Source organism: Brassica rapa, chromosome A04, assembly GCF_000309985.2.
Source record: "Brassica rapa cultivar Chiifu-401-42 chromosome A04, CAAS_Brap_v3.01, whole genome shotgun sequence".
Lineage (NCBI taxonomy): Eukaryota > Viridiplantae > Streptophyta > Magnoliopsida > Brassicales > Brassicaceae > Brassica > Brassica rapa.
The window spans coordinates 8,595,365-8,613,917 of record NC_024798.2 but is presented as its reverse complement, the minus strand read 5'-3'; the positions used below and the strand labels follow the sequence as shown (position 1 = coordinate 8,613,917).

At 35.1% G+C, this 18,553-nt stretch overlaps 2 protein-coding genes across 3 annotated transcripts; both read right to left on the bottom strand.

The window, feature by feature from the left end:
* On the bottom strand, positions 1 to 926 carry LOC103863772. Of its 2 annotated transcripts, XM_033290781.1 has the most exons (2): positions 305 to 926; positions 144 to 205 (listed from the first exon to the last, which is right to left on the bottom strand). In XM_033290781.1, the coding sequence occupies exons 1-2, from the start codon at positions 873 to 875 to the stop codon at positions 144 to 146; spliced, it is 633 nt and encodes a 210-aa protein (XP_033146672.1). In that variant the 5' UTR covers positions 876 to 926. The 2 variants fall into 2 exon arrangements, with proteins under 2 accessions (XP_033146671.1, XP_033146672.1); XM_033290780.1 differs by having other exon boundaries at positions 1 to 926.
* Positions 927 to 11,890: 10,964 nt separating this feature from the next.
* On the bottom strand, positions 11,891 to 13,369 carry LOC103863770 (uncharacterized acetyltransferase At3g50280). Its single transcript, XM_009141524.2, has one exon. The coding sequence runs from the start codon at positions 13,363 to 13,365 to the stop codon at positions 12,046 to 12,048; it is 1,320 nt and encodes a 439-aa protein (XP_009139772.1). The 5' UTR covers positions 13,366 to 13,369; the 3' UTR covers positions 11,891 to 12,045.
* Positions 13,370 to 18,553: the final 5,184 nt, after the last annotated feature.

Genomic DNA, 18,553 nt, shown 5'->3' with positions numbered 1-18,553 from the left:
TTTACAAACAAATCAATCACAAACGCAACCAAAAAAAGAGTAAAAAGAAAGAAAACAAAATCAAGAATGCCATCTCATCAATCAAAATGCACACAAATGAACAAAGACTCGTGGGAGAAAAATCAAAGCACTGGAAAGCGAAATCAGTAGACTTGTCTGTAACCCAAAATGCTCCGGCCACCGCCAACGGCTTTTCTCCCTCCGACTCCGACGCCGTTAATAGCCGAAGCGGCAGCCATTGAAATCTTCTTAAGATCCTCAACGTTCGCGTAGCTCTTCCGCGCCATTCCCATCAACCCTTTACTCTTCTTCTCCCCTGCATTCGCCGATTTGCTCCCTCTCGCGGCAATGCATGATGAAGAAGCCGATCCCGTCAAAACGCCGCCGTTTCTGCTCTTCGAAGACGGCGGCGGAGGAGTCGTGTTGTAATTAACCGGACGGCGGTTTTCTTTACGTATCACGGCGGAGAAATCAGGAACCGACTGAGCCAAAGAAGAAGTCGGAGCAGCTTTTCTCGTTTTGGACATGGGAGAAAACCCAAACCGAGTCTGCTTCTTTATCTTCTCTGGTGTAACTACAACTTCTTCTTCTCTTGAAATTACGGAATCACCCTCGAACCTCACTTGTTTCTTCTTCGGCTCTGCTTCTGCCTCTTCTTCTTCGTCGAGAAATCTCTGGAAATCTCGTTTCATGCGAAGCTTCGATTCACGCAACCGTGAGTATTCCTCGTATCTTGGTCCCCTCTCGAATCCGCAGAAACTGTCTAACAAGAGTTTAAGCTGATGTGTGTCGGAATTTTGAGAGAGAATGAGAGACATTGGATCAACAGAGAAGAGCAGCGGTTCCATGCTTGGGGTTGAGATCAAATCTGCCATTAATGAATCGTTCTCTTCCTCTTCTTCTGCGACAAAAAAAGAGAGATTGTTTTGTTTACTCAAGAGTTTGTTGTTAGCAAATACTTCATTTAATGTATAAAGAAAAAGGGTTTTATTATTACTCTTTTGACTTTCGCAACGGTCCGATTGATTCAGTAGTAACTTCTTGTTTGTGTTTGACGATTTTACTTACTTACGTGTAACGGTCTTATTTTGGTAGTGTGGGACCCAAACGCACATTGATCAAACGGTCATTAATTTTTTTCTGTACAAATTAATCTTTAGTCTTGACCCAGAAAAATAATTAATCTTTAGTTAAATTTAAATTTTGCAAATTATATCTAATAAATCTCAAATCACTGATCTGGAGGCCACAAAATTACAAGTTCATCATTTTAGTCTATACTAAGTGTTTTATTTGTGTGTATGATGAGTATAATCTTCTTACAAATATTTATTAATATATGTGTTAGCAATTCAAAAATTATTATAATTAATTATTGTTTATGCGCTTGAAAATTTACTAATAATTGAACATCAAAACTATTGAAATATACTATTTTTTTTAAAAGATAAATACATTTTATTACATAAAAACTGAAAACATCATAAATATTTTAGAAAATCCCTTACGTTGTGATTTTTTTTCTACTTTACAAGTCCAATCTAATGACGTCCAAGTTGGACGAACTGTAAGATACATTGCTCTAGAGTTTTTTTTCAAGAATGTATGTAAATGTGTTTCACAAGTCGATACGTATAGTTACGGAATGTTGGTTTTTGAGATGATCAGGGCCAGTGCTGTGCGAAGGTTTTCGGTGCTCCGAGGTGAGTTCAAAAATATATTTTACATGATATATTTTTAATATATATATATATATAATACTCAAAAGTTTTAAATTATTACATAAACGTTTTTTAAATTTTCTTCACCAAAATTTTATAAAATTAAATTTTTAAATCATGAACAAAAAGTATGAATTTGTAATATAAATACAAAGATATAAATTTTTGATTGAAATGTTGGTAGCTGTCAAAAATGTAAATCTTAGCATTTAAATTAACTATAATAAACTATATATTGAAAATATTATATTTTCTTTATCAAATTCTTATAAATATAAAAATAAATCTAACTCATAGCATATAAAATAAAAGACCAATGTGATCAAATATTTACAGTTTTTTAGAAGTACTAGAGATTTTACCGCGCTACGCGTGGTTTGTTTGTTTATAAATTAATGTTTAAAATATGTAATTTTAAATTTTCATATATATAAAAACTTATCTTATATATTGATTATAAATGTATTATTCTTTGTGATTAACTATTTTCTATAATTTTTAACTGGTCAAAATTCAGTAATCACAATTTATTTATTTCGAAGTTTAGAATTTACAATTTACAATTATTACCTAGTAAAAATACATTGAGAATGTAAAAAAATAAATATCTTTTAAATCTTTTTTTGTTATCCAAAACATTGATAATTTTGAAATAGAGGGAGTATAACTTAAACATAGAAGTTTAAAATATAGTACTTTTATTATGTGCTATATTATATCATTTATTTGTTTTAAGATGATATTTCAATTTTAAAATGTGTTTGGTACTTATTATTTTGTAAATCAGTATTTATTATAATACTGTGAAACCTGTGGAAGATTTCATTATAACCAATTCCATGCTTAGATACTACATAAAGTACTTTGGATTGATTATGTGCATTACACATATGCAGATATATTTGTCATTAGTATTGTGTATAAAATACAAACCTTGCAATATCGTATGTATGTTAGAGTATAAACATACTTCGATTATTATTTTAGACTCTTAAAGTTAAATATTAAGCAGTTTATGATGGAGGTAGTATAGCGAGAAGCCAAATGCATCAATTGGTAATGCTCTAACCTAAATTGACCTTTACACAAACTTAATTGGTATAACATTATAAATAAAGATGGAAATCTAATAGTATATACATAATAGACTGGAGGTAACAATTAAAGAAAATCTTCGCAATGTAATTTTTTAGATTTAAAAGTTTTTTTAATAGCCAAAACTTTCTTTTATAAATAGTAATTGCTATTTAATTATTTTTTCTTAATTTTTGTCCAAAGTCCTAATTTATTATTAATAAATTAGTTAAATAATTTGTTTTTCATGGCAAAATAAAAAATTGAGATTTAAAATAAAATTTGCAATTATATTTTGATATAAAACATGTTTTTGATATTATCTAATATTTTAGGCGATTAATAATATTATATTAATATATAAATATATAATAAGATTTATTAATTTATTGATCCATGGTTTAGAAACAATCGATACAATGAGCTGGTGATCCTGGAATTAGTATGGTTCAATGTCCAAGTCGGGTTTAAAAATATTGACAGCATGGATAAATTTTTTTACTATTTTGTTTATTTTCTTAGTATTTTTCTTTCTTATAATTATTAATTATTCTATATATATATTTCTTAGTTTAGCAATCTTTTGCATGATATGGTACAATGTTTGATTCTGAGATTTCTAGGTTTGTTAATTTAAGTGAGGAGAAAAACTTCTATTGTTATGGCTTGTAAACGAAAAAACCAGAACATTAAAACCCCATTGTAATATATTTAGAATTGTTGAAAATGTTTTTTTATTGATGGATCATATAAACAACCAATTTTTAAGGCTTGTTTATTATTTTTAGTTTAGAAGTGTTTATTGGTGTCATATAATTGGCGTCATATAAACAACCAACTTTTTCATATTTTTTTTTATTTTTAGGTTAATCTGAAAATCAAAGACTCTGTCAAGAATTTTTTATTTTATTTTGTGGTTATCTGGTGCTGATTAATTAATAAAGAGTTCAGGCTACACAGAGAATGATGATCTCATACAATCACTTAAAACATAGATGAGTTATAAATCAAGGTGATATTACCCTTACCCAAACACAGAATTCTTTTCACCAAAATGGAAACTCGATGTCATATATGGTTTCATTCAACCCTGATTATAAGCAAAGTGGTATATTTCCAATTTCCTCTAAGTCTGGTGTATTTGCTATGAGAATATTGAAAATAATGTGACTACAGGGATGATAAACAAAGCTTTAGTATGTCTGCGGGAGTTGAGTAGAACTTCGTAAGTCATTCCTTACTACATCATGGCAATCACTTGCTCTTGATATAATCTGCTTGAAAAAGTATCTTGCCTATCAGAAAAAAAGATGAGCACAAAAGTGTGAGACTAAAGTAAGAAATTTACAAATGATCAAAAAATTAGATCACATACCTCAATTGTTTCCTATGCTAGCTACTACAGATACAATATATGCGTAAATTCCTATTCTTTTTCGCTAAACTACATTAGACAATATATAACTCAGCTCTAATATTAGTGCTATATATGAACAATATATAAAGTCTCATCTCTAAATGTCCCCTGAAAACAGTAGAAACTCAATCCTACGTTCGTAACAATAAAACAATCATACAGGTAATGGTCTAAGAGTTTCAGTTTAAAAGAGACCTCAGGAATAGAACAAACACCCTGTGTATAGTTACTGTTTGTAACCTCATAAAAGTTCATAGAGTGATCTCACAACTTCTAAGAAAACTTTCATAAGCTTTGAATCCTCACATAATTGCATTTGGGCTTTGTACATGTTTCACCTGTCTCTGTTTGATCGTCAGTGTCCGTTCTTTGTTGCAGGAACTGGCGAGTGTGCATTCCCTTCCGAACCATCCATCCACCTGATTCACCAATAGAATCAGTTGAAACTCCTAGAGCAACACTCATTGCCCTGTGAAAATCACAAATGATCAATACAACTTTCTCAGTGGAAATTTGAACCAAGAACCTTACATCTTCTTTATATCCCTCTAATTCATCATTGCTTGATAGGCTTCTGAAGCTATCCTCCTTGGAAAGTATTGACCTTATTTTCATATAACAAATCTGCTATAACACGAAATCAAGAATCTCATAACAGGATTGAAGCAATACAATAACATAAAGTACACATAACTTATATAGAAAATATTTTACCTTAAATCATTGCCTCCTTGGATCTTCTCAATTGTAACCTGCACACAACAATAAGCAACAATTTCTTGTAATCATAATTTTTTTTCTTACTAATGCTTTAAAATAAAAAGTGAAGAGAGATTACATTCAAGACAGCACCAGAGTTGGAAAACTTGAGAAGAAGGACGACAGTTTCTGGCTCTGTGTATGTAAGAAAATATGCAAAATCAATGGAACGCTTTTCTAAACCATTTCGAAGAACTTTAAAACAAATTTTAGAAGATAAAAAACTCATTGTAGCATTCCCGAATTAACGTCCTTTGATGGATTTTATGCTCGATGTTAAAATCATCCCTTGAAAAACCATGATTATTCACCACAGCGAGCACCTGAATTCAACGTAAGTTAAGAACCATAGGGAGAACCATAGTGAAAATATAAGATTTGAGCATGAGACATAACCTGGACCCCAGTCCATAAAATCAACTCGCTGTTCCATGTGTCTATGCATCCCCATTAACTGAAACCTATACGGAGAAGAACGCAAATCATTAGACAAACCATGTTGATTGCTAATGATAAGTGTGATAGTCTTCCCCGTGAAAGAAACTGGGATACATACCTTGAAGCAAAATCTTTGTTTGAGATTGAAGTGACGTTTGAGAATCTCATTTGCATTGTCTTTAAAAGCTTTACGCAACGAAGAACCTTATTTAGAAACTGTTACAAAGAGCCATTCATTACTGCAGAAGACAAAGATGTGTTTTAGAGTGCACCCGATGAGAATCTCCATAGAAAATTACAGCTTTAAAATAGAGAAATATTTGTTCTCTATTTTTTGATAAAAAAAATGAGTTTTTTTTTTTGTGTTGTACCTTTCTCAGTGAAATTGAGAGAAGATTCTCTCAGGGTCGACTTCAGCATTGGCATCACTAACAGTGCTCTGACTCTTGTGCTTCTTCTGCTGGCGTGGTTGGTCGGCGGTGAAGCAAGCGATTTTCTCCTTGGTTTTCAAAAGCACGACTGATACAGATGGCTGACTATCTAGACAGGTTGATCTTACGTTTTCACCAGCAGAGTCATCATCACTATCGTCACTCCTTCCAAGTATTACCGGAGCATTGGCCACTATAACCATGAAGACGATGAACGGTGGCGGCAGAGGCGATTATAAGATTCATACGGGGAGATTGTCCAAGACCGAGCAGATTGTCCAAAACCGAGCTGATCTCTCGATGTTGGAGGTTGAGGATGTGGATCCAGACCGCCAAGTCCCAAAAAAAACCTTTGTCCTTTGATTTCCCGGTCGTGGCTGCCGGCATGGTTTCCTGTGGCAAGCCTCCATCGCTGCGTTTAGATCCCATCGAAATCCTTCGAGATAGAATAACACTTCTTTTAGGATCACCGGATAACGTGGATTAAGAGAGGAAAAGCAAAGGGTTTCACGATTCGATCTAGCAAAACGGGATCTGGAGAAATGAAAAAGGGAAACATCGCCTCTCGGATCGCGAAAGGCGTGAAGAAGAACCAAAGCAACGAAGCTGGGCTTGATGATGTGTCAAAAAGAAGTCTCCTGATTGGCTGATTTAATTGTCCTACGTGGACACACTCTCTGATGCTCATATAACCCTTTTAATATAGTATAGATAATCTTTATAGTTTTATTTAAAATATAGCAAAATGATCACAAACATAGTTACTTTAAACAGAAGTCCAATTTATATTCAAATAAAAATCTAACTAAGAGAATATGCTAATTACCATGTAAAAGTAATTTTTTTTGTAATTATGACCCTAAAATTTCTACAAAATTTGGGGGTCCTAGGAAAATACATTTTTCAAAAGTCTCTAAGCACAGCTCTGATCAGGGCAAGGAACAAAGAACATACCAGAAACTCTGATCCGAACAACAGCTCGGCTTACATTTTGGATTGCATCTATAATAATCTTGAACTGGGATTGTGTTCAGTTATGTCCATATGTACAAAAAGTCGTAAAGGTGATGGAAGGTAGCTTGGATTCTCTTAAAGCCCCTCCTAAGCCTCTTTTGCATATGATACGCAGAATATTGCATCTCATCAACTATAAGGTGAAAGCTCCTCAATATTTACTTAAGTGTGATTTCATGAATGTTAAAAGTCTATAATACCACAACGTATCCAAGTATGGTATTCGGTTAGGTTCCAGTTTTGTATTTTTTGGCTTCGTGAAAAGATCCAACCTAAAACCAAAACTGATTTAAATTAGAAAAAATTGCTAAAACAGAACAAAAAACAACTACAATGTTCATTTGCCATAAATCTCTTTTTAGTCTATTTTAGACTGAGATACTTCTGAACAATTTTAAAAATTTATATCAATTATTTTAAAAATCAGAAAAATATGAAAAAATATTCAAAATGTACATAAATAAGAAACAGTTATATGAAAAATAATTTTGTTGATTAAATATTAATAGATTACAATTTTATATTTTGATCTACGGATGATAGAAAACATAATCTACTATCTACGGGGAAGTAGATTATAAATTTGGTTAACAACATAGATATCTACAACTCGTAAAACATAATATCTACCAATAAATACAATTCTACCTTTGTAGAAGGGCAAATCTCCAAAATAGCACATTTCTAAGTTTATATCACAAAAATAGCACTCAAAAACTAAAATGACCAAAATAGCATTTTATCTTTTGAAAAATTTAAATTTTTTTATTTTTCAAAATTTGAAATCTTATCCCCAAAACCTCACTTCTCAACTCTAAACCCTAAAATCTAAACTCTAAACCCTAAACCCTAAATTCTAAACCCTAAACCCCACCCCCTGAATGCTATTTTTGTGAATTTTGGCCTTGAGTGCTAGTTTGGGAACAAAAACTTGATTTAGTGCTATTTTGGTCTTTTTCTCTTTGTAGAATACGCTAGCTGCCATTTCCCTAATTTCTGAAATACGGTAGATTTCTATTAGAGGAATTGAAGTTGAACAGAAACGATCAGAGCTCACACTCTCTTGAGAGAGAAGAAGATGAACTCAAGATAAGAAAATGAATAATGTTTCTGTTAATCGTAAATGAAGAAGATACAAGCGTTTATATACATCATAAGCTATCCGGTTTATACCGGTTCTAACTAACCAAACCACAAACCAACTATACATACTCTAATACTCCCCCTCAAGATGTAAGGAACTTGCATCTTGGACTTGAAAAACTTGTGAACTAGGGAATCTCAGGTGGTCTTGGCAGAGAACAATAAAGGAGATCAAGTATAGACTTGAACCAACCAGAACCTGCCACAATAATATGATCAATAAAAGCAAAGGCTAGGTTCAGTCCTTGTATAGAGAGTGAAGGAAAACTCTGTTCCCATTGCAGAGCATGAATAGTCGAGGCTGCTTGACTTCCACTTGAATCAGTCTTCAGAAAGTGCAGAAAACCTGAAGCAGCAGAGAGATGTAAAACAGGAGATGCAAGCATATAATGCTTCAGCTGTTTCAATACAAGACCAGTGGAAGAACTCTGCATTTGCAAAGTAATAAGTAGCTTAATGAGCTTGTGATAGCAAGAATCAGCAGACAAAAGACCTCCACAGTGATGAAGACCAATCAACAAGAAGCAGTAGCTGTCAAATGATATGTCCCTTTGCTGAAACCAACTAACAAGAAGAAGCAGTAGCTCTCTCACTCTCGTGCAATTCAGTGATAGACACATCATCTTTCTAACAGCATGTGTGTCGTCTAACGCTTCAAAACGCATCATCTGCATTGGATCAACTTCACAGCCATGGGTGACCAGATACACAAACGTACTATGCATACGACTTGCTAACCGTTGCTCCCCCTGACTATAAACATTTTGATGCCCAAAACTAGCTTCTAAAACCTTTTGCAGTCTATAAGCAACACACCAATAGACAGTTCCAGAACCAAGATGCCTAGAGACTGAATGTGTTAACCAAACACATACCAGTTCAGAGAAGCTACACCAAGAACAATAGGTGAAGTAATTCTCTGGTGGTCTGCATAGAGAACCATTGCTGAACTCACACTTGATCTTTGAGGTTGCTTCACAAAGGAAAGCTGATAGGAATGACTTAGCCAAAGAACAAGTTTGAACCAGTGTTGGAGGATAAGAAGAAGCCATTGAATCAAACGGAGATGCTGACGTCAAAGACGATATGAGATGCTGATGAATCGCCTTGAAGAAACAGATCCGTTGATCAACAAGCAGAGAATGTAACTGCAAGAGAATCCAGCTTGACAAGAAAGCAGAACAAGAATCACAGACGAACTCTGATCCAAAAGAAAACGCGATCAACTCTGATCGGAATAAGTCGCACAAAGGCGAATCAAGCGGAACGAAGCCGCAAATACGATCAACACTGACCGAAAGAAACTCGATCAACTCTGATCGGAATCGCACAAAGGCGTAAACAGCGGAACAAAGCCGCAGAACTCCACCGCAAAACGAACGCCGCCGCACAATGAACTCGCAACGAACTCCGCCGATGGAGAAACACAATCGATCGTCAATCAATTGGATACGGAAGCACGATCACCACTGATCGGAAACAAGAAGACGCGATCGGAATGAAACACGATCGGAAGAAAACGAAGCTCGGACGGATAAAGAACGATTCTAAAGTAACTCCAATCAGGGAGATTGAGCTGAGAATCAGTGATATCAACCTGAATCGGAGAGATGAAGCTTAGAAACGAAACAATCCGAGCTCAAATCGATGAGATCAAGCTCGATTCAAGAAAACAAAATATGAACCAGAACGTGATGTGATGAAGATGATGATGAACAGTGAATCGAAATCAAGCGGAAGAGGATCAGATTGGCTCTGATACCATATTAGAGGAATTGAAGTTGAACAGAAACGATCAGAGCTCACACTCTCTTGAGAGAGAAGAAGATGAACTCAAGATAAGAAAATGAATAATGTTTCTGTTAATCGTAAATGAAGAAGATACAAGCGTTTATATACATCATAAGCTATCCGGTTTATACCGGTTCTAACTAACCAAACCACAAACCAACTATACATACTCTAATAATTTCTTTAACTATAATTTCCTAATATATCTACGGACATGTAATCACAAAATCAGCATATTTGCCAATATTCTATTAAAGTATGACTTCTTTATCTACCAATATACTTATTCTACCGCTACTGGGTTACGCAATCTACTATTTTATCTACTTTCTACGGACAGTAGAATGTATATTCTACCAAGTTCGAAATGTATATTTTTCCTAAATCTTTTCAAAATCTGTTGAGAATATATTTTCTAAATCTATAATTTCCATAATTTTCGTGTTTCCTAAGTTATCTTTATTTTATAATCGTGTTCTTCTTGTTCGTCACAAGGTTTCTACAATTTTTTTTTTAAACCGCCAATTTTTTTGAATCTCTTGTTGAATATGATGCATATTTATGTTTCTTGTGGGTTGTAAAAATTTGATCCCGTAAAATATGGAGATTTGTTGTTAGTAAGGAAAAATAAGGTAGAGTGTTAGATTTGGAATCGACAAGTTCCTTTGAAAGCCTAAGAATTATGGCTTTCGAGAATTGAATGAGATTATTGTTCTTGTTAAACAATAGACTTATAACTTGTTACATAAACTTTAATTTCAAAAAAACTAAAATCGAACTTGTTTAACACTAAACTTTTACTTGTTAAACACTATGTGAGTTAAGGGTTTAGGGTTTGAACCTAATGTGATTTAGAGTTTAGGGTTTGAATCATATCTTATTTAAGGGTTTGGGTTTGAACCCTACGTGAACCAATATTCATACGATTTATTACAACAATGAATCAATAAAATAGTAGAACCCATACGAGTTAAATCCTAACTCGATGAACTCATACATTAGAACCCAAAACAAGAACCTAACAATGTATCCATAACGTAACATTTAAGCACTTAAAGTCGTTGAGAGTATTGAGGAATTAAGACAGCGGAACATACAAATCTGCGTCTAAAAAGAGGACGAAACAAAAGATGAAGTAAACATGGCTCTAACCTATTAGTCGTGAAACCCAGAGTATAACTTGTCTGAATAAGAACATGAAAAAACTTGCAATCTCTCTGCTTTTTTTTTTTGTAAAGAACTATAATATCTTTTCTGTCTTTGTAAGGTACTATACTGAGATGCTGTTCAAACATAAATTTCATTGCAAAATCATTCCAGTTTCGTTTCAATAGCTTACAGAGAGACCCACATGTTCTTACTTAAGATACAGAAGAAATGGTTCTATAGAAAAAGCTGCAGGTTTATTGGAGTAACCATAACTCATACACGATCATGTGAAAGGCATCGAATCTAACTGGTGGCGAGTTCCCTTGAAAATACTTCTGAATCTGCAAATCAACAAGACCCTAATCGTATTCTTGATCAGAAGCAGCGATCCCTCTTACGCTCTAGCACCAACGTCGTGACAAGTGACAAAAAAGTGATCAGCTCCTAACGTTCTGTTCCAATAAGGATACTTTGCTATCAATCCATCAACGTAGTTCTGAACAATCATACGATGTTCCCTGCAAATAAAGCATCAAACTTCCCATGAAGATTGTTTAAAGAACCAAAATTTAAAGTGAATCAAGTTAGAAAGATTCTTACTCACGCATGTTGTGACAAGAGACATGGACGAAGAAGAGATCTGCCTCCTCTGGATCTAAGGTGCGGAACTGACTCTCCCTGATTTTCTGGAAGAAGTAACCCCCACTGCTGTATTTTTAGGTGAAGGAACGTCGAGACTAATTGCTGGTGAATTATCTCTGATTAGCTCCCGAGGGGCAAAGGAGATACAATGATATTAGGGTTACTCGTTTTTTGATTTGGGGTAAATGAATATCCTTTTACGATTTTTTTTATTTTTCAGTAAACATTTTTTTAATAACTGAATCATAATAAAACGAAATTAGATTTAAGATAGGGGTTTAATTGGGTTTCCAGAAAAAAATTATACTATATGGACAATGTGTTATTCATTTTATGGCAAGGGGACAATGTATTTGTTGTTTTGTTCCATTTTTACAAATTTCCCATAAAATTTTTACATTTCATAGACGGAAAGGTCTTATTAGACCAAACAAATCATATAGTGCTGTCACATTTTTCCCACAATTTAAACAGCGGTCGACAGGTTCACTAATACATCAGACCATATGGATAAGGGTATGGTCGCATGAACATCAATACTTCCTTCTTCAACTCCTCTAAATACTACGAGGGAGACACCAAAACCATTATTTGGTTCAGCTCGAACCGCGATTGGTTTTCCCCAACCGAAATCGTTGTCGTACACTTCAAACCATGGGGAGCTTGTGACCACCAGATAAGTATCAGCCTTTTTAGGTCCACCACTTATTTTTGGCTGTGGGAGTCTAACATTTCTAACCCAAGTCTCCGCAAAAGTCTTGTAATTTTCATTCGTTAAAGACCTTACTTGCTCATTTATTTGTAAAGCAGCCCAGCCTAGCCCTTGATCCAACATCTCTCCCACCCTTGTTGTAGCCATCGCTTGGTGTGTCACATTACCAAAACACGCTGTGTCGAGAGGAGGGTTAAGCCTTCGTCTCATATCCGCAGCTACTATAATATGAGACTCTTCTTCACGGTTTAGACGACTATGTTTGATAATAGATAGCCATAGATGTGCTAAAACCGCTTGAAGAGATGAGATTTTTAGATCCGAAGAAGCTAACTCTTCGTTCGCTTTCGCTTTGAGGTCTGAGATATTCTTTTTCGTAAAGTGAAAAACCCGTTCTTCAGATGGGATTTCACATTTTTGTGGTATCTTCGTTTCTGGAACCGGAATATGGATAGGATAATCGATTCCCTCGAGGAACAAGTCCTTGAGAACAAGAGTCTGAATATGAGAACTTGAACCGTTCAGACAGATTGTGGACCAAGTGTGGATGAAGTTCCAGAAGGAAGAACCATCAGCCACCATGTGATTGTAACCGAAACTGATGAAAACTCCATCTATCAACTCGGTAACTTGCAATAATAGCAAAGACTCAGAGATGCCGTCAGAGCTTTTGAAATCGTTTGCGGGAAAGAAGCACCGTGTGAAGTTGGGAACAGAGTCGTGAGGTTGAAGGAAATCGTTGATAGAGACGAGTTCGGCTTTGGCGTGAATGAATTTGGCGCCTGAGCCGTCGCAGTCAACGTAATACGACATTGTGTTGTCTTCGGGATTATCTATCTTGATGAGACGACCAGCGAACGGGAAATAGATCTCTAAGGCAGTCGAAAGAGAAGCTTTTAGTTGAGGGATGATATGGGTTTCCAGGTCGGGTTTGGAAAAGAGAAGACCTCTTTGAGGGTACGCAAAATTAAGAAGTTTGAGATCATACGGAGTTAGATGGATCTTTGTCCGACTAGACTGGTTTGTGTTTTCCGGTCTAACCATGGCCGAAGAGACAAGGATCACGTCTGTCATTTTAGATTTTGAGTAACGAGTAAGAAGAACTCCGAAGATGATAAGCCTTGTGGGATAAGATATGTCATATATGATTGGCAATGTCATGAATAGTCAAACAAACGACATCAAACTAATATTAAAATATACAAGATATTTATTTAGTACGATATGTCATCATAATAATTGCCAATTGCAAGTCGGGTGTAAAATTAATATTTAAATACAAGATATTTATTTAGAATGATTTTGAAAATCATATATCATAAAATACAATTGAACAAGGATCCGTTAATCTGACTTCTTCTAGGGATAACATGTCTGATAGGGATAATAAACTAGGTTGATCAAAAAAAAAAAGGGGATAATAAACTAGCCTATTGGAGAGGAAAGATGGTACAATGGAAACGAGTTTGTAAAACGGGTGCTTTGTCCGAGTTCAAGAGATGAGAAAAACTATTGATCAAGCTGTTCATGATAGTAGGGTCTCGACTAGGGGTGTTCAATTCGGATATCGGTTCGTTTTTTTTTTGGTTTTCGGTTAGTAAAATATAACTACCATTCTAAATCCATATTTACTTCGGTTCGATTCGGTTTATATACCGTCGGTTTTCGGTTTATTCGGTTTTATACCAAAAAACATAATTATTTAGTTTGGGATCATATTATATGAATTTTAGAGTCATATTGTCAACACAGTCGTTTATTAAAAATATATTACATGTTCAAATAAATGAACAAAAAAATAAAAATGTTTCTACTATCAAATAAAATAATCAAATCTATAACTAAAATCAAAGTTTGAAATTTTAAAAATAAAAATATGAAACAAAAGAGAAACATGAAAGAAAAGTTTTTCTACTCTTCCATATTTAGTGTTTATTAAAGTCATATTTTTTTCAATTGAACGCGAAACTCTGTTTGTTTACAGATAAGAAAAAAGTTGTGAAAATTTTCCATTAATTATTGTCCATCAAATTTATAATTTTTATATTAATTTAGTGAAGACTAAAATAAAGCAAAAATATCAAAAGGAAACTTAGAAAATAAAATGTTTGAATTGCAATATATTGTTATTTAATTATATTTCAAGTGTTTTACAAATTAAAGTTCTTTATTACTATAAAATTATGGTAATAGTTATTAACACAAATTTAACTTATGTAACAAATAGATTTTCATGTATTGTTATAAAATATATACATATTTACATGTTTTTACTTTTAATCGGTTTTGTTCGGTTTATTCGGTTTAATCAGTTATATACCAAACCATATCCAAATCCTATGGTTTTTATAAAATTATATCCATTCGGTTTATATGGTATATACTAAAACCAAACCATATTGTCTATTTCGGTTCGGTTCGGTTCGATACGGTTCGGTTTTACCATATTGAACAGCTCTAGTCTCGACATAGCATATTCACTTCCTGCGCAAAGAGGTCAACAGAGTTTATAGAAAAAATAGATCTTATTTCGAATCTGCGTAAGAGCTTTGTGATCATTACAAAAGACTATAAAAATTTCGGTCGCAAGAACTGTCGGCAAGTTACCTTGTTCTAGCCACCTAAAACCTTAAACCTAATTGAGTCGCAGCTCGATAATAAAAGACGAGGAAGAAACGTAAAAGGTTCTGATTGATTTTGGACTAATCCTTATGAAAGGCTGCCTACGTACCCCTTTCGAGGATAAAACCAAACGTAATTCAATTAAAAGAGTGGAACAAGAGATCGAACTCTCTGTGCGAGTTCGTCTAGTAATTGAGTGCATGATATAGGAACTGAGCATGTCGAGTAGAATGCCTAAAATTCCTAAATGCTGATAGTTTTATGAATCTAAAAAGCATCATTTTTGCGCTTCTTGCCTTGCCTCGCCTTATATATGCCTCTAAGGTCGAGTCTTTCCTTTTCTGCCCTTGATCCGAATTTATCTCCTCGCGGAAATATTCCAGTTTTCTCGATCTTCATGATTATCCTTTGAAACTTGACTTTTATCTTCTTTCGCGAATATTTTATAGACCATCATAGTAACTTGGGTTCATTCTCGTCTAAAATTGGAAGTGGGCTTTTGCCGCGTTTTAGACCTTTTCGGACCGTTTTTCGACTAAAACGTTTTTAAGATTTCTTTCGGAGAAATTACCTTTCGTACGACGTCGGTTTTACGAGGAAGTGGAAACCAATCATATAGTTGAGATAACCATGGTATTAAGTTCACCGTTATCATTTTATACGATAGATTCGGATTCGTACGAGAAACAAGACATTGCTAATTTTATCGTAAACTTTCAACAGTAACTCCGATCGAGATGAAAAAAGAAACAATTTGATTGAGACCCGAAAAGGGGAGTTCCGGAGGCGAGAATGCATGGTGTGGGACTGATCCAAGTCGTCTGATTGCAAATTGAACGAGATTGATTCAACTCGCCATTAGGCGAGTTGGATTGGTCGATGGCGAGTTGGATATGGTTAATCCATCTCGCCCAATGACGAGTTGGATTGGTTGATCCAACTCGCCATTGGGCGAGTTAGAAGTGGTCCATCCAACTCGCCCAATGATTGGTCGATCCAACTCGCCATTGGGAGAGTTGGACGTGGCTTATCCAACTTGCCCAATGGCGAGTCAGACGATGCTGGTTTAGTTGTTTCGATGCTCGGGAATCGTCTGTTCGAGAGATTGAATTATTTTTTTCGGAGGAGCTTGTCGTGTAATACTTTTAAAAGTACGAAATTTTAGTTTTTCGTACTCTTATTTTCTTTTTAGCAAAGCTTCTCGGGAACTTTTCGATATTGATTTTGTCGTTACCGATCCTTCACAGAGCATAGTGAAGTAAAACACTTCTTCCCAGAGATAAATCTACGCGAACCATTGGTCCTAATTTTTTTGATCACAAATCAAGCGATTTAACATCCAAACAGAAACACAATTTTGGCTGCGAATATCCGCAAACAAACGAAAATGTTTCACCGACGTAGGATTAAGCCTAAACCATTGTGCCACCGCAAAACATATCCAACCCGCAAACATTTCAAGCACGAAATGCGGTATACGAAAGAAAAAAGAACCTTCAGCATCGCGAGACATCGGAAACTCCTGAAGAAGCCATTTTCGATAAAATGACTTCCTCGATGAAATTGTCGTCTTGGAAGACCAAACTGTCATACGCACTAACACCCTCTAAAACACTTATCCTTCGCGAAAATTTAAAAACAGTAATATCTACCATTATGTTTATTGCTGATCACAATAAACTCGTAACGTCCTCAACATACTAAGCCGTCTCATAGAGATAGCTCTTAGACATCCGACACAAAGATAATTAGCGCTAAAAAGAAATCCAAAATTTTGGTCAACACTTCTAAACGAATTCAAAATTATCTTTGGAGAAATGCTCCGTTCCTAGTCGATGCAAGTCATATAAGCCGAGAACTTATCGCAGACTTCAATATTGAGACAAAATCAGGTCAAAAACGATACAGGAAGCTTAAGCCGAAGTAGTCATCACACCCCCTAAACCTTTATTAGGCCTAGGTCTTGCCCTAAACACAGCACAGTGATCTCAAACATCTGAAGGCATAGTATCCAACCGATAAGAGATCCCAAAATATGTATCTTCGTTTGTATACCAACGTTCATGAAATTTCGGGAAATCAAATTTTTCGAACATTCTCATCTAAGACGAACATGGAATATGACGATCCAGAAAAGAGATAGATGTGAGATGACAACTCATAATCTCCACTCTACATTAACACGAATACTCATATGCTCTTAAAATGCAATTCATTAAAAAGAAGCCGCAACGCGACAGAGATTCAAAGTCACCTGCAGCCAGTCCTAAAAATATAAATACGGCCACACTTGGCCAGAGAAACAGCCAACAAGGCTCGTTTTGAGGCCGGAAATGTCTAATATAAAATGCCATCGGCAGCAACGTATCCGATAATCTCTACACGACACACAATTAGACCGTAAAGGTCTCACTGGAAAATAGGTCGTAAGAATCTTAACTACAAAACAAACTATGAAAGACTTGATCCCTTCGACAAGGGTACGTAGGCAGCCTTTACAAGGTGCAGCCCCAATCTTATCGCATTCCATTATCATAGGAATATGATGATGATAATATTCTCCGCAATAAAATAATCGAAAACTCTTTCAAATAAAAACGAAAAGTATCGATGGCCGTAGATTTCGATTAAAAACATCACTCGCCCGCAAAAATCATGTTCGAAACTTGCAAGCTGGAGGGCTAACTGTTGGGGTCAAAAACAGTAATCTCAAAATCAACGTCCAAGATTGGATCTCTTAAGGAAACTTTCTAGAAATAATTTCAGAAAAAATCTAAGTAGAAAACTATCGAATAACGACCGTATCAGCATGTGGACAACTTTGAGTTGGATCGACCTTGTCCAACTCGCATGATACTGAGTTAGATGAACTACATCCAACTCACCATCAACCTCGTCTAATTCGCCATCAGCGTGATAGCGAGTTTGATCAACCCTGTTCGACTCGCCATCAGGCAACCTGGACCAGTCCCGATTAACCCGCTCTTAGCTTCTCCTTCGGGCCTTCATCGAGCTGTCTCTTGTTTCATCTCGATTAGAGTTACCATTAAAACTTTACCATAAAATTATTCAAGACTTGTTTTCTCGTATTCGAATCGATCGTATAAAACGATAACGGCCAACTTAAGACCATAAGTTATCTCGGCTATACTATTGGTTTGAATTATTTTATAAAATTTACGTCGTTATAAAAGTGAGAAAACACTTAAGTCGAAAAACGGCCTGAAAAGGATCTAAAACGCGGCCAAAACCCACTTACGATTGTAGGAGAAAACGAGCCCACATTTCTGTTAGGAGATTTATGTGTAGGATCTTTGTGAGTACTACTGAAAAATAGAAGAATGGTTTGATAGAGTAAGAATCGAGACTAAAGAGATGTTTTAATTTATTGATAATTTGAGCAAAAACTACAATGTTTGGAGTATAAACCCTACTTCTACCGTCTAATTCTATTTTCTTAGTCTCTAAAAGTCGATCCCTTGTTCTATGGTTTAGGTTCCCCTTATATAGTCTTGGAGAGGTCGGTTAGATAGGTTAAACTCTTCCATGTTCAGAAATATGGAAGAATCCCTTTAAGTAGAAAACTTCCATTTTACCCGGAGGCTGACTGGGAGTAGGGGCCAGAGCCAGGTTCTGTTTT

Bases quoted from the DNA above. Each gene is read 5' to 3' on its own strand.
- LOC103863772 (XM_033290780.1), bottom strand. From the start codon at position 875: ATGGCAGATTTGATCTCAACCCCAAGCATGGAACCGCTGCTCTTCTCT.
- LOC103863770 (XM_009141524.2), bottom strand. From the start codon at position 13,365: ATGACAGACGTGATCCTTGTCTCTTCGGCCATGGTTAGACCGGAAAAC.